The 13,812-nt window shown below is 32.2% G+C and overlaps 1 protein-coding gene across 1 annotated transcript; it reads left to right on the top strand.

Moving 5' to 3' along the window:
• Positions 1–2,494: 2,494 nt before the first annotated feature.
• LOC133180547 (transmembrane protein 256 homolog) lies at positions 2,495–13,328 on the top strand. Its single transcript, XM_061315033.1, has 4 exons — positions 2,495–2,779; positions 8,974–9,014; positions 9,347–9,427; positions 13,011–13,328. Exons 1-4 carry the CDS (start codon positions 2,560–2,562, stop codon positions 13,152–13,154), a joined length of 486 nt encoding a protein of 161 aa, XP_061171017.1. The 5' UTR covers positions 2,495–2,559; the 3' UTR covers positions 13,155–13,328.
• The last annotated feature ends 484 nt before the right edge of the window (positions 13,329–13,812 follow it).

The raw sequence follows: 13,812 nt of genomic DNA, 5'->3' as shown, positions 1-13,812 counted from the left end.
CCTGAAATGCATTTATACCATATTTATTAAAACAAGGGTTTTGCAGTCTGAAGAACGAAATAAATGCCATAAGATTGTTGACCAGCATGGTCAGTGATGTGTAACACTGGTACCAAATAACACGCGTGGACTGTCTGCCGGGCTAAAGCAAAAGAGAAATCAGATTTAGATATATATTTGGTCCCATTTTAAACCAACCTCCAGGAAAGGTCAGAGGAGGGATCATGATTTGAACAAATCTGAATTTGCTTTCATATATTCATAATTATGTCTAATCATGCATTTAAAAGACTTTTTTAAGCTGATTTTATCCTATATATCCCAATGGAAAAGTTTGATCTTCTATCGTGGCCCTACCATACCCTCAGGTATCATGATTTGAACAAATTTGAATTTACACTATCTTTGGATGTTTGCATATGTTTCTATATGACCAGTCATAACTTTGCTGTTCTTGAGAAGACATTAAAAGATTTTCCAATGTACTCCCATGTAAACATTTGATTACCCATTGTGGCCCCACTGTACTCTGGGGATCATGCTTTGAAAAAACTTGAATCTAAATACCTGAGGATGCATCAATATAAATTAATATGACTAATTAGGGCTTTGCTGTTTTTGAGAATTTGTTTTAAAGATTTTTCATATATATTCCTATGTTAAAATTTGTTCACCAATTGTGGCCACGTCCTAGCTCTGTGGGTCATGATTTGAACGTTAACCAATCTGAATATATCTACACTATATAATACAGCTTTCAAATTAGTTTCATATTTTCTGACCAAGTGATTTTTAAGAAGATTTTTAAATGACCCACCCAATTATCACCTTTTTTCTTAATTATCACCCCATGGAAGAAGGCGTGGCCCTTCATTTGAATAACTTGAGTTCACCCCACTTTTAAGCATACTAGATGTGCCAAGTTTGGTCGAAATTAATTTTGTGGTTCTAGAGTAAGAGATGAAAATGTAAATAGTTAACGATGACAACAATGTTGACAACAGCAACGATGTCAGACATTGGACAAATTTTTATAAGAACACCTCACTTGACCCTTCAGCTCAGGTGAGCTAAAATGTGTACTGTATTTTCACCTCATTTGATGTATATGATAACTAGTTAAAACCATTCTATTCTTGGTACATATTTGAATGGGGTGTTTTTTTTTTAAATATATTACTGTAATATTATAGGACTTTATACTCTATTATGTAATGTACGGGGGAGATTTCAGCTTATTGTTATATTATAGTGGGTTGTCACCATGTAATATGTAGGGGATGGACTACGAACCCCCTAAAGACGTTACAAAATTTAACGTTTTTTTTTTTGTTTTGAGGCAGGGGTATCCTTGTGTTAAATAATTGATTATCTTAAGAGTAAACTTATTTCTTTAATATTTTTCTGATGATAAAATTAATCTTTTTTTCATATTCTTATTGATGGGGAATAAAACACTTAAATATTGATGCTGTTTTTTAAATGATATTAATGTTATTGATAAAAAAAAAACCATGGGATAAACATTTATATTTACGACAAAATGTCGCGAATTTAAAGCTTTGAAATAGTCGTTACGCGCAAAATCTCCAATGGGGATTTTCAAAAGTTGGCATGTATGGGTGGGTTGGGTGGGTACGTGAAGGAAGTCTTGACCCTAAAATTTTCAATAATGATTAAACATTAACACAGTTACCTGAAGTTTTCTTTCCCTCATCCTCCCTGTATGTAATGTGTTCTCTTCTAAAACTTATGCAAATAGTGTAGGATACGCACATTATAAGAAAACCACCTATACTATCAGAATTCCAGAATCGAAAATAGTTTAGACTGAAGACGGAAAACATGAGGTCACCCGCATCCCCGGATTAGCCCGTGTCATGCATATCCTCTGGTTTTTGTTGTTCAGTTTTAAAATAATTTATTTAAACTTTCATTATAATGGACCTTTTACATTTATGCTTATATTACGGTTCCATCCCTGTACATGTCACATACACCACGATTTGAACAAATTAAATTTATCCTAAATTACAATGTTCTTATGTCACCTTTACATTTTGCTTGCTTACAATCGGTAATTTTTTTGGGAGGGGTGGGGGAAAAAAAGAAAAAAGAATTAAAATTATTTTCAGGCATATTTTTAGGTACTACATGTACTTTGAATTTTATTTTCAAATCCCGGCCCTGGTTGTTGTATGGTTTGTATAAACAGGAATATATTGATGGGTATGCCAGGCCAGTGAATGGATTCTTTTTTTGGGGTGGGTAGGGTATTTTCATATAATTCTTTTTAGAAAAAAAAACTTTTGTCTCAGATCTTAGTGTTTTCACACCAAAAATATATCTTTAATGTCTTTTAATGAACTCTCAAAGCACATCGGAACAAAACTGGTTACGTGGAGTGTAACTAAAATTGTACCCTGCATTATTTTTAACTTCTTAAAAAAAAAAAGATTTAGATCGGGCTCGACATACAGGTTCCGAAAGGGAAAGTACAAAATCCCTATGTTCAATAATTGGAGATTTCTAAGGTCAAGACGATTATAATGTAACAACATGACAGAGATCTTGAACTTGGGACTATTCTACCTTGATAAAGCCGTAACACAGCTAGGTTATCCCAGAAAAGAGGTGGAAAAGGCTGCAGGCGAGGTGAGACAGGAAGTCACGTCTAAAGCAAAGGAAGTCATGGCCCTGCACGGATCAAGGTTTTTCCTGAGAATCGGTGGACTGTCCGGTGCTGTGGCAGTATCAATGGCTGCGTATGGAGCTCATGGTATTTTTTTTTTTTATTTTACTATCCAACATTTGCATTAACGGCATTACGTCATCATGTATTAATCAAAGGCATTGAATTTCACCAAGAAAATTGTGTATATTAGGGTATTGTGTATGATGAATTTGCTGAAGTGGTTTATTCAATCAAAATATGTTTTTAAAAAGAATTATAATATGTTTACTCTAGTTCGGAATGAAACCACAATTGGCAATTCAACCTCCTAACATACTTAAATCCTGTGCAAGAGTTTTCAACAGGTACATCTTTTTACCACAAGGTACCACAAGGATACCACAAGGAACCACAAGGATACCACAGGGAACCCCTAGGTCACCATATACAACCTTAATTATTCTAAATATGGTTTATATGCAATTGTAAACTACAAAAAAAAAGTTTTGAAGGGCAAATTAACACTTTAATAATGTCTTAAATAGGTACAGTATAGCGCTATTAAACCAAGGTAAAAATCTAAATTAAATTCACTAATTTCAGCTAAATTATGCATGCATAGTTCAGAGGCAGAGATTGTATTTTTATGATGTATAAAAAGTTAATGGTTTATTGTGTATTTCAATACACAAACCATAAGTAAATACCCAAGAAGAACCCTAATGTCATGTCCCCTGTACAATGTCATGTCCCCTGTACCACTAGGATAGGCCAAGGTACCTACAAATGACACTTAAATGCCACTTAATTCAACTTTTAAAAAATCTAATCATAGTTTAAATGCATTTGTTAATTAACTGTTTATTAGCTCACCTGAGCCAAAGGCTCAACTGAACTTTTCTGATCACATATTGTCCAGTGTGCACCTGTCCATCCAGCTGTCCGTCTATCTGTAAACTTTTCACATTTTTGATTTCTTCTCAAGAACAACTGGGCCAATTTCAACCAAACTTACCAAAAGGTATCCTTGGGTGAAAGGGATTCAAATTTGTTGTAATGAAGTACCACGCCCTCTTCCAAGGGGAGATAATTTAAAAATTAATGGCATCTCTTAAAAATCTTCTCAAGAACCACAACTGGGCCAGCAAAAATGAAACTAAAATATGAAAATATCCTCAGGTAGAATAGATTCAAGGTTTTTTCAAATCAAGATATCCCGGGGTAGGGCGGGACCACAATGGACAATCAAAATTTTACATAGAAATATATGGGAAAAATTTTAAAAATCTTCTCGAGAACAGCAAAGCCTTGATTGGTCATATTCAAATGGAAGTATCCTCAGGTTGTGTAGATTCAAATTTGATCAAATCATGACCCCTGGGGGTAGGATTGGATCACAATAATAGACGATAAAAGTCTTGCATAGGAATATATAGGAAAAATCTTCTTCTCAAGCACAGCAAAGCTATGATTGGTCATATTTATATGGAAGCATCCTCAGGTAGTGTAGATTCAATTTATTCAAATCCAGTTATATGTTAGGAGTTTGGAGCGTTTACCAAAGGTGCAGACGAGAGGGTCCGGAAAACTGTTAGACTTTTGCTTGAACTGCTGATCCAATTTTAACCAGTTTTGGCATATAGCATCTATGGGTAAAGTGAAACATGAATTTTGAATTTCATGGTCCCTAACCCTTCCCCCTTTTTGTGCTTGAAGGGTGGGACTCCTGGAAATCAAACTGTTGACATGATTGTAATAAACATTGAGCCCTCTATCATTTGTGATATTCATGGCCCCAGGGTCAGAGTTTTAGATACGAATTAAAACATTACATGTACCTGTAATTGCGTACCAAAATATTTATAGTTTTAAGATTGATGCAATGAATCAAACAACACTTATTAAAAAATTAAGTTAAATATTACAATCAAATGCAGCAAAACTGTTATGTACTTGAGAAACTATCAAAACATAAGTATTAAATCAAAAGACTACATAGGTCATCTTGATGTACAAGTCAACTAAATGTTATTTATAAGTACAACAACGTCTAACCTTTATAAATATTGGGGTAGTAATTAGTGCAAGATTTAAACATGTTTGGTCTGTGTAGCAGTGGCAGATCCAAAGAGGGGGGGTTACAGGGATTTGCAACCCCCCACACCTTTTGGATTTGCTAATAAGAGACACATAGACAGAGAGAGAGGGAGAAAGGGGGGAGACCCAATTTCCAATTTTTTGTTGTGTTTTTATGATAGAAATTGTTCAGTGAAAGGCTAATGTAGTAATGTATGAATAAATTTGGTTACTGAAAGAAAATGCCCCCCCCCCCTACAAATTAGGATTTTCGGGTTCAGAGGTTTTTTTCCTTTAATTTTTTCTAACAAAAATTTTCAGGAAATCCATATTTTTTCCCTGGCTTCCCTCACCCTCACTTTTGAAAACGCTTCTATGTCCATGTATCCTATTAAGTTGTTAAACTATTACTGTATGTATATATATGTTATAACAACCCTTTTTCCTCTTCACCCCCCCCCCCCCTTTGAAAAGCTTCTAGATCCGCGCCTGTGTAGGATGTTTTAAAAGGTACGTACTACATGTAATATATAGGCATGGGCTTGCTCCAAATCTTTTTTGTTAAATCACACTGTTCATACAGAAAAATGTACTAAGATTCAGCAACCAAACCGTATAGATCTGCATGTGTACATTCCTAGAGGCATCATTCATGCAAGATTGATCACCACGGGGGGCTTACAGTTACTTCAGCTAGAATGAAACCTGCACAAAAAAAAAAAAAAAAAAAAAAAATTCTTGTCACTCAACCAAAAAATATAGGTCAGATCCAGCATCTGAAGCAAGTGTGGTAGTATACATGTACATCCTTATAGATGCATGATCCATGCAAGTTAAGTCACCGAAAGGCTACTTGGGCTGGGTACAATAATACCGATATTCTGGTGTATAGTGGTACATTGACAAAAATTATCCTATTGCTTAAAATTTATTTATTTAGGTTTTATGACCCTTTCGTGTATGAGTTATATTTTTTTATGCATAAAGTTTTGTAAGTTATAGCCATTATACTGCAAAACTTTTAGGATGATTTACTGTTGTATTTTCTTTATTCAGGTTAATAATAACATTTAATAATAATAAATTATACACTTGTTTCATTTATATAGCAGGTAACACAGATAAAATGACAATTTGACTGAAATCGTGAGTGAAAAATTCTTATCAATCAGATTGGCTGAAATTTTTGGGTAGATGACCATAATATGATCATTAACTTGTACACAGTGAATGCAAATAAACCTCAGAAAGACTTAATATCTAAGTTACAAATGCATATGACATTCCTTTGAATCCTCTAATTTGTGTATTGAATTAAGCAATAAACAGATAATGATCAATGTAATTAAGAAATGCACATAAACCTATTTTCATTTATTAAAGCTGAATTGGATGTTATTGAAATAGCTCAAATTTATTGGGATACTTACATGTAAGGGTATTATTTGGATACCTAGAGTTTCCTTAATTGGGGTTCTTGGTATCCTTTTGTGTATTAAAATATGCAATAAACAGTTACTAAGTTATTTACAAAAGCATTAAAACCATTTTTAGATTTATAAAGGTCAAACTGGTTGTCCTTGGGATATTTTGAGATATTTTGGGGGTTACCCTGGGATGTCCTTGTGGTAACTGAAGGCTATCCTTTGGTTCTTATGTGGGTATCATTTTATTTTGTGTATTGCACTATATACAATAATCAGTTACTATGTCATTTACAAATGCAAATATAAACCATATTTACATGTACATTTTTTAAAATAGTTAAATAGGGTGTCATTGAGATATTCCTAGGGTACCCTTGGGTATTCTTGTGGTACCTTAAGCCTAGGGTATTCTTTGGGTTTATGCGAGTTTCCATTGGTTCTGTGTATTGAAATACACCATTCATAGTTACAGGATTATTTTTTTCACACCATATAAAATATCATTAAAGTTCCTCAAAACTATACATGCATAATTGAGCTTAATTGTTTAAGTATACTACTTTTAAATTTTTATCTTGGATAACTGCTCTGTTTAGGACAATTAAAGTGTTAATTTGCCCTTCAAAAACATTTTTTTGTAGTTTACAAGTGCATATAAACCATATTTAGAATAATTAAGGATGTATATGGTGTCCCTGGGGTACCTTGTGGTATCCCTGGGGTTCCTTGTGGTTCCTTGTGGTATCCTTGTGGTTCCTTGTGGTACCTTGTGGTTCCTTGTGGTAAAAAGACACACCCGTTTTCAACACCAGCTTTAAAGCAATATAAGATTTTCAACATTAACAAACCTGCAAAAATTTAATCCTGCATAATTTTTTCTATTGATAAACATTAAGTAAGGACTAGTCATTGATAATTTAGTACAAATGATGGATTTAACCATTGTTCACATTCAACTCATTTCTGATAAAGTATTTGTGTACAGGCATGGATCCAGGAATTTTTTTTGTGGGATTGAGGGAGTCTACATAAGCTCAAATAAATGTTAAAACTCAGGAATTTTTGGGCAAGCAAAAAAAAAATTAAAAAAAATGTGAACATTACTTTCCTAAGTCAGTTTTCTTCAGATACATTTCTCCTTGTCATTTTAAGGGGGATCCATGTTTCCTAGGGGGACCAAGGTAGAAAAATAGAAATTTAATAATTATGAAAATTCGAAGTAGGGTCACACCTAGGGCTGGGTATTACCTAGAGATTTCGTATCTGTATTGTGATATAGATTTGCAATATTTTCAACAAAAATTAAAATGGTATTTTCTTATTTTATTAACTTCCATTTAGTAATACATGCACTGCAGAATGTAAATAACTATGATAAATGACAAAAATATTTTGTTGATTTAATTTCAATTGTGCATCGAAATACACCCCCTTCAACAGCTTTTGCTTTACTGTTTGGCACGATCGCAAATGATTTTGACAATTTATTAATACTTTATTTTAGGGATGTCAACGAATATTCGAACATTCGAATATTCATTCGATGAGTTGATATTCGAATATGAATTTAAGATTCGAATATTCGGTGTTTTTTTTCAGATTTCATAAAAAGAAGTACTGTGATTAATAAATTTTGATTAGAACAGTGCTGGATTTATCCCTGTTTAATTTACTAGCGATCAATTTTGATCGCCTGATTTCTTTCACTACTTTCTTATCGTATATATCTACTAAATTATTTTGTTTTGAGTAAGGTATTAAAGAATTTTACAACAATGCTTTATGTATACTAACAAAACGTATTTTCCTAGTTTTTATTTATTTAAATAAATACGATCGGATCTAGAATCGAGGACAAAAAATGAAAACCTTCTTAGAATGTTTAAAAGACGTGAAGAGTAAACTTATCAAAATAAATTTAATTGATCATTGAATGATTGTCCAACAGAATTAGTCTGTAATTAATATTGTAGAGGTCTCAATTTCAGAATAAATGTGTAAATTACTTGATTATCTCGGGTTGTACATAATCTTGAATTTTATATTCATTATCGGGAAATTAGTTAATTACCTAGGAAAATTGTCTATGGTAATATTTGTTTATATTTTAAAAACATTGTATCAAAGATTATAATCATATCTCTTATAAGGTTGATAATTGTAATTAATTACATGTATTGAAATCTGAACAGTATACGACTATCCTTGGTAAGGCGACTGGTTCCTCGGAGCTACTATAAATACACACGTATCATTTGTTAAAATTATACTTTTCTACATTTAAATCAATTATTTATTTCAAATATCGACAAATATCAAATGGAATTCCTTATTGTACATATACAAAAGTCTTCATACAGTTTTACTCCCAATATAAGAATAACTACGCTAAACCTTTCATGAGAGTAGCATGATGCATACCGGTATTTGAAATAAACCAGATTTTATTTATTTTATGAATATTCGAATATTAATTATTGACAAAATTGACATCCCTACTTTATTTTTATAACAGAAATATGAGTCTAAGCATTTTGCCAGTATATAGGTACTACAAAAACGTATTGCAATACGATATTTTTTGTCATCGTACCCCAATATACAGGAATATTGGTATTATTGCCCAGCCCTAGTCATGCACCCATACCTTCAACACCCTTTTACATCTGTGCATGATGTAGTAGTGAATTCTACATGCCATCTACTTAACCAAGTTTATAAATGAGCTCAAATGAGGTTACATGTTTGTCTGTGAGTTGGCAATTGACTAGTTTTCAAATATTTTATTTTTCATAGCTTTTAAAGTTGAAGATGAAAAGGGAGAGCAATTGAAAAAGGTAAGTACAAGGAAATTAAACTAAGATTACTAATTTTAAAAAGAAAATGTTCAACTAATTTCCGTATGCTTTTGAAACATGCTTTACTGTTTGTGGTTAATGATCTATAATCGTTTTCTCTTGTATTGTTAAGGCTTGTATAACTGCATCAATTCACAAATTTCAATCTTAGTTTTCAAAGAATTTTTTTTAAATAATATGAAATAACATGTTATTAAGAAATTTAAGCTCAGATCACATGTACATTTCCTTGGCAGGGTTTGAATTACAAATACATTGTTTTAAACATTGAGTAACTTTTGATTTCTTATATTTCCTTTCTTTTGCTGTAGATTTTTGATACTGGGAGCAAAATGCATTTGGTACATTCTGCAGCACTTGTGTGCTCTCCTCTGTGTAACAGACCATACCTGGTAAGTACTGGCTACATATAAATAATATTAATGGGTATTTTCAGTGATTTTCAAAAATAACAATGGCAAAAATTTCAGTAGATGTATATTTCAAAATCTGGGATTAATGACAGTCAGACACAGATGTTAGTTGCAATCCTAGTGAGTGATTACAAATTATGTACAGTAAAAACCCACTCAAGGAGATAGTGAGAAGATGAATAGAAAGAACACTGCAATTAAAATGGAATTGTAATTAATCTTTGAAAAAAAAATATGTAGAAATTAAGCATTCTTTACTCCAAGGTAACAACTACTGTGTTCCTGCAAAATAATATACCCCAGTATGATAAATTGACTGGGGGGATCATCCTGTTTTCCGGCAGTTGTTATATGTCCATACTTTATTCATTTACCCTATTCCTTCTGTTGTAGACTGGCAGTTTATTGACCCTGGGGACTGTCCTGTTTTCTGGCAGTTGTTATATGTCCATACTTTATTCATTTACCCTATTCCTTCTGTTGTAGACTGGCAGTTTATTGACCCTGGGGACTGTCCTGTTTTCTGGCAGTTGTTATATTAGTCCAGTCAAATTGCCATTAACCTTAAACAAATTGCAACAGAATTTTTTTCTTTATTTATAAATAGTAAATTGTATTATAATCAACATATTAAAACTCTAGAAAAATATATAAAGGCGAAAGATGTGTTTTTCAGAAATAAATATTTACTGGTCTGATAAAATATGTATTGCAGAAATGTGCTACCATATGCACCAAGGCAGACAATTTTAACCACTGTAAACAAACTACTTTCTTCTTAAACAAGCATAATAAAATTTATAATTCATTTTGTATACATGCTTAGGTTTAAATTTCAGCAATACACTGAAGATACAAGATCTGAGAATCTTATATATGTCTAAACTTAACGATATAATGTTGAAATCTTAGTATATTATCTGTATCACAATTTTTAAGCATGTAGGAACCTTTCTATCAAAATATGGGTCTACGAATCACAAGAAATTATATATAATCATGTATTTCTGTAAAAATTCAATCTTCCCATAACTCAATAACTCATGCACATATATAAATTAGTATTTACTTCTCTTTTATTAGATACTGGAAACATTAGGGGAAATAATCTATGGAAAGTGGTATTGCAACGTAAAAATATTTTATTATCTAAAAGTTATATTTTGGTGTATGACCTTGTAAAGATTTTTTTTTAGAATGTTGATTATATTAGTGAGATCTACTTTGCTATTTAAAAAAAAAAATAGATTGGCCATCTTTAAAAAAAATTGTTTGATTGCCCTCTCCCGACTGACTAAAAATGGCCCGACTCAAAACTTTTTTTATATTCAAGGACATCATATTTTTTTTTTCTTTTTATTCCTCTTATCCTGTCAATAAATATGTTGAATTTGTCTAGAAAAAAAGATTTTCCCACCTACCTACCGACTTAATAATTTTACCCTGAATCAGGAGAGGGGAAACGAACAATATCTTAAAGAAGGCCTTATTCTTGATCGTTTTTGGGTGTGTGCATATTCACTATAATGATGCTTACTATGTACAGTATATTTTATTGTAATTTTTAAACATTTTTCGTAAACATTATATTTGTGTCACTTTGATTCACATTTCGCTTCTAGTTTGTTCTTAACATAACCCCGGAGCCAAGAAGGGTCACACAAGGGATTAAAATTTACAGGAAGTCTTTGAAATAAGCCGCATTGTGGAATTTTTGTATTTTTTTAAACACATCCTATTATGTAATAGATTTGTGCATTTCAGCTTTTTAAAAACTACACAACATTATCAACTTATTTCCAAGTAGCATCCTAAATATACCTGCCTACAAATGTATATAAGAAAAGTTTTTTAAAGTACTATTTTCCTATCACGATAAGTGAAATTTATCACTTAAAAGAGCGTAGAAAATGATCAGATAGGTAATTTAATTGTCATAAAAATGACTCTAAGCCTCTATAAGCAGCGCTAGTGAAGATTGGTTGATTGTATGTTTTACGCCCCGTTCGAGAACTTTTCACTTATATAGAAACGTCATCATATACTGGCAAAGGGCTTGAAATTTATACCTTTACTCGGCTCTTAGGGTCATTGAGCAGTGAGGGTTCTTTATCATGCCAATGCCAACATGTACCGTGATGTGGGGCCTTGGTTTTTAAAGTCTCATCCTAAAGACCTGCAACGCTTACTTCAAAGTGCCGAGAACTTAATTAATAATGTGATATCCCCCCCCCCCCCCCAACACACACACACAAATTAAAAAATAAATCCAAAGGAGATATAAAAACTAGCAACGAACATTATATTGAATATAAAAAGAACCAATTTGAATACTATTGAGGTTGACATTTAGGTGAAGAACCAGTTCCAGTTTCAAGATTATCATTCATTTATTTTTTAGGTATTCTGTGGCACCTTCAGTGGATTTTTATGATTTTTCTTTTATTTCTTTAACCTTTCAAATAAAAGCAATAGGGGAAAAATCTGACTTTTAGGATTTCAATCAAGTGTTACGCATCCATAGTTATGACGTATTTCAGACGAATGTCCTATGCATGCATTGCTATAAAGGGAGATATGTCGGGAAGGGGGAGCTGACCCCCCTCCCCCTGAGATTTTCAAGAGTTAAAAGGTTCTATGTAAAAGTAACAAAGACATGTCCATGAACCCATTTCTCAGGACACTTATTAAAATGGCTACAAGTCATGTGCATTATGAACCCCTTCCCCAGGACACTTATTTAAAAGACAAGAAGTAAATGTGCATTATGACCCCCCCCCCCTTTCTCCCCTGAAAAAGGTTTTTAAGTTTGAGGTAATTAATTTTATTTATTTATTTTTATTTCTTTTTACTTATTTGTTTATCTATTTATTTGTATTTGCTTGTCAGAAAAATTTCGAGACTTAACATCTGTGATATTTTATATGAAGCCTCCCCCCCCATCACCCACCCCCGATAAAAATTCCTGGGATGTGTGTGCTTAATTGTCCCCCTATATATATATATATATATATATATATATATATATATATATATATATATATATATATATATATATATATATTTTAAAAATTATCTTAACTAATAAAACTTGTCATTCCTACTATGGCTACATATTCTTTGTCCTTGCACAAAGTCATATTGAGGAATTGGAATAGTTTTACTTTCAATTATGTCCGTTGCCATGGGAACAGGAATCCATAGCAATTAATGAAATAATTACCAGTTTCAGTTTGAACACGCATTTCTGCATGACCTACCAAGAAAATTCAAGATCATATAGATGGCAGAACTATTTTTATGCATATACAGAATGTCTTTTTAAACAGTGACTTATCGGCATTTTTGAACAAAAATCGGGTTTTTTGAAAACTGAAAAAAAAGATGTTTGGACAAATATATTTTTCTAGAGTTTTGATATATCAAAAGGCACATTATAAATAACAAAATTCTACTGGAATAATTTCTGTTGCAATTTGTTTAAGGTTAGGGTGTTTTAGGACTAGATTGACTGGACTATATGTCCATACTTTATTCATTTACCCTATTCCTTCTGTTGTAGACTGGCAGTTTATTGACCCTGGGGATCGTCCTGTTTTCCGGCAGTTGCTATGTCCATGCTTTAACAGGAAATACAAAAATCCGATACATTACACCCTATGGAGGATTTGCTCTCATTTTTGCTTGGTTAAGCATGTTGTTATAATGAGAAACATCAAACAGACTGGGTCATTGTGAAGACAAAGAAAGTTGTGATAAAATTTATTCATATTCTATAATGTAAGAAACTTTTTTGTATTGCTTTGAGTTCTCTGTTTTGAAGCTTGAGACCAAAATTTGTCTTACGACACACAATAAAGTACTGAAAGTACTGATAAAATGCTGTCTTTTATATTCAATGTTGGAAAAAAAGAGGCAAATCCCTAATTGCCTAATGCTATGTTCATGGTTTATTTTGCTAGTTAAAGCTGTTCATAGGCAGATATCTTTGATGCTAAAAGTTGTGGCAGTACCTTGAAGGTCATATGACTTAAACCCAAGCAAATCTCTTACTTTTGAAGAAATGTATTTGTATTTTCAATAACTATATGTGAAACTTAATTTGTGCAGGCAAGAATGAATCATGATATAACATTTAAGTTATTCACAGAAAAAAAGTTATAAATTGACACACATTGAACAATTTTAGTATCAGGAAACAGGATACCAGGAATGAATGTCTATTGAAAATGACATATTAATTTTCTTTCTAGTCAATGCATTATGATGACATAAAATGCATTATTATTCTCATATCTTGAAATTTATTCCAAAGGAGCCAAAAGGTTAAGCTGTCTTTATCATTTCACACAAAGCACAACAAG

This window comes from Saccostrea echinata, unplaced genomic scaffold (assembly GCF_033153115.1).
Source record: "Saccostrea echinata isolate AGI-Se365-2 ecotype Australia unplaced genomic scaffold, CSIRO_AGI_Sech_v1 ptg000006l, whole genome shotgun sequence".
Lineage (NCBI taxonomy): Eukaryota > Metazoa > Mollusca > Bivalvia > Ostreida > Ostreidae > Saccostrea > Saccostrea echinata.
Note: the sequence above shows the minus strand (reverse complement) of the source record. Positions and strands in the feature narration are given on the sequence as shown.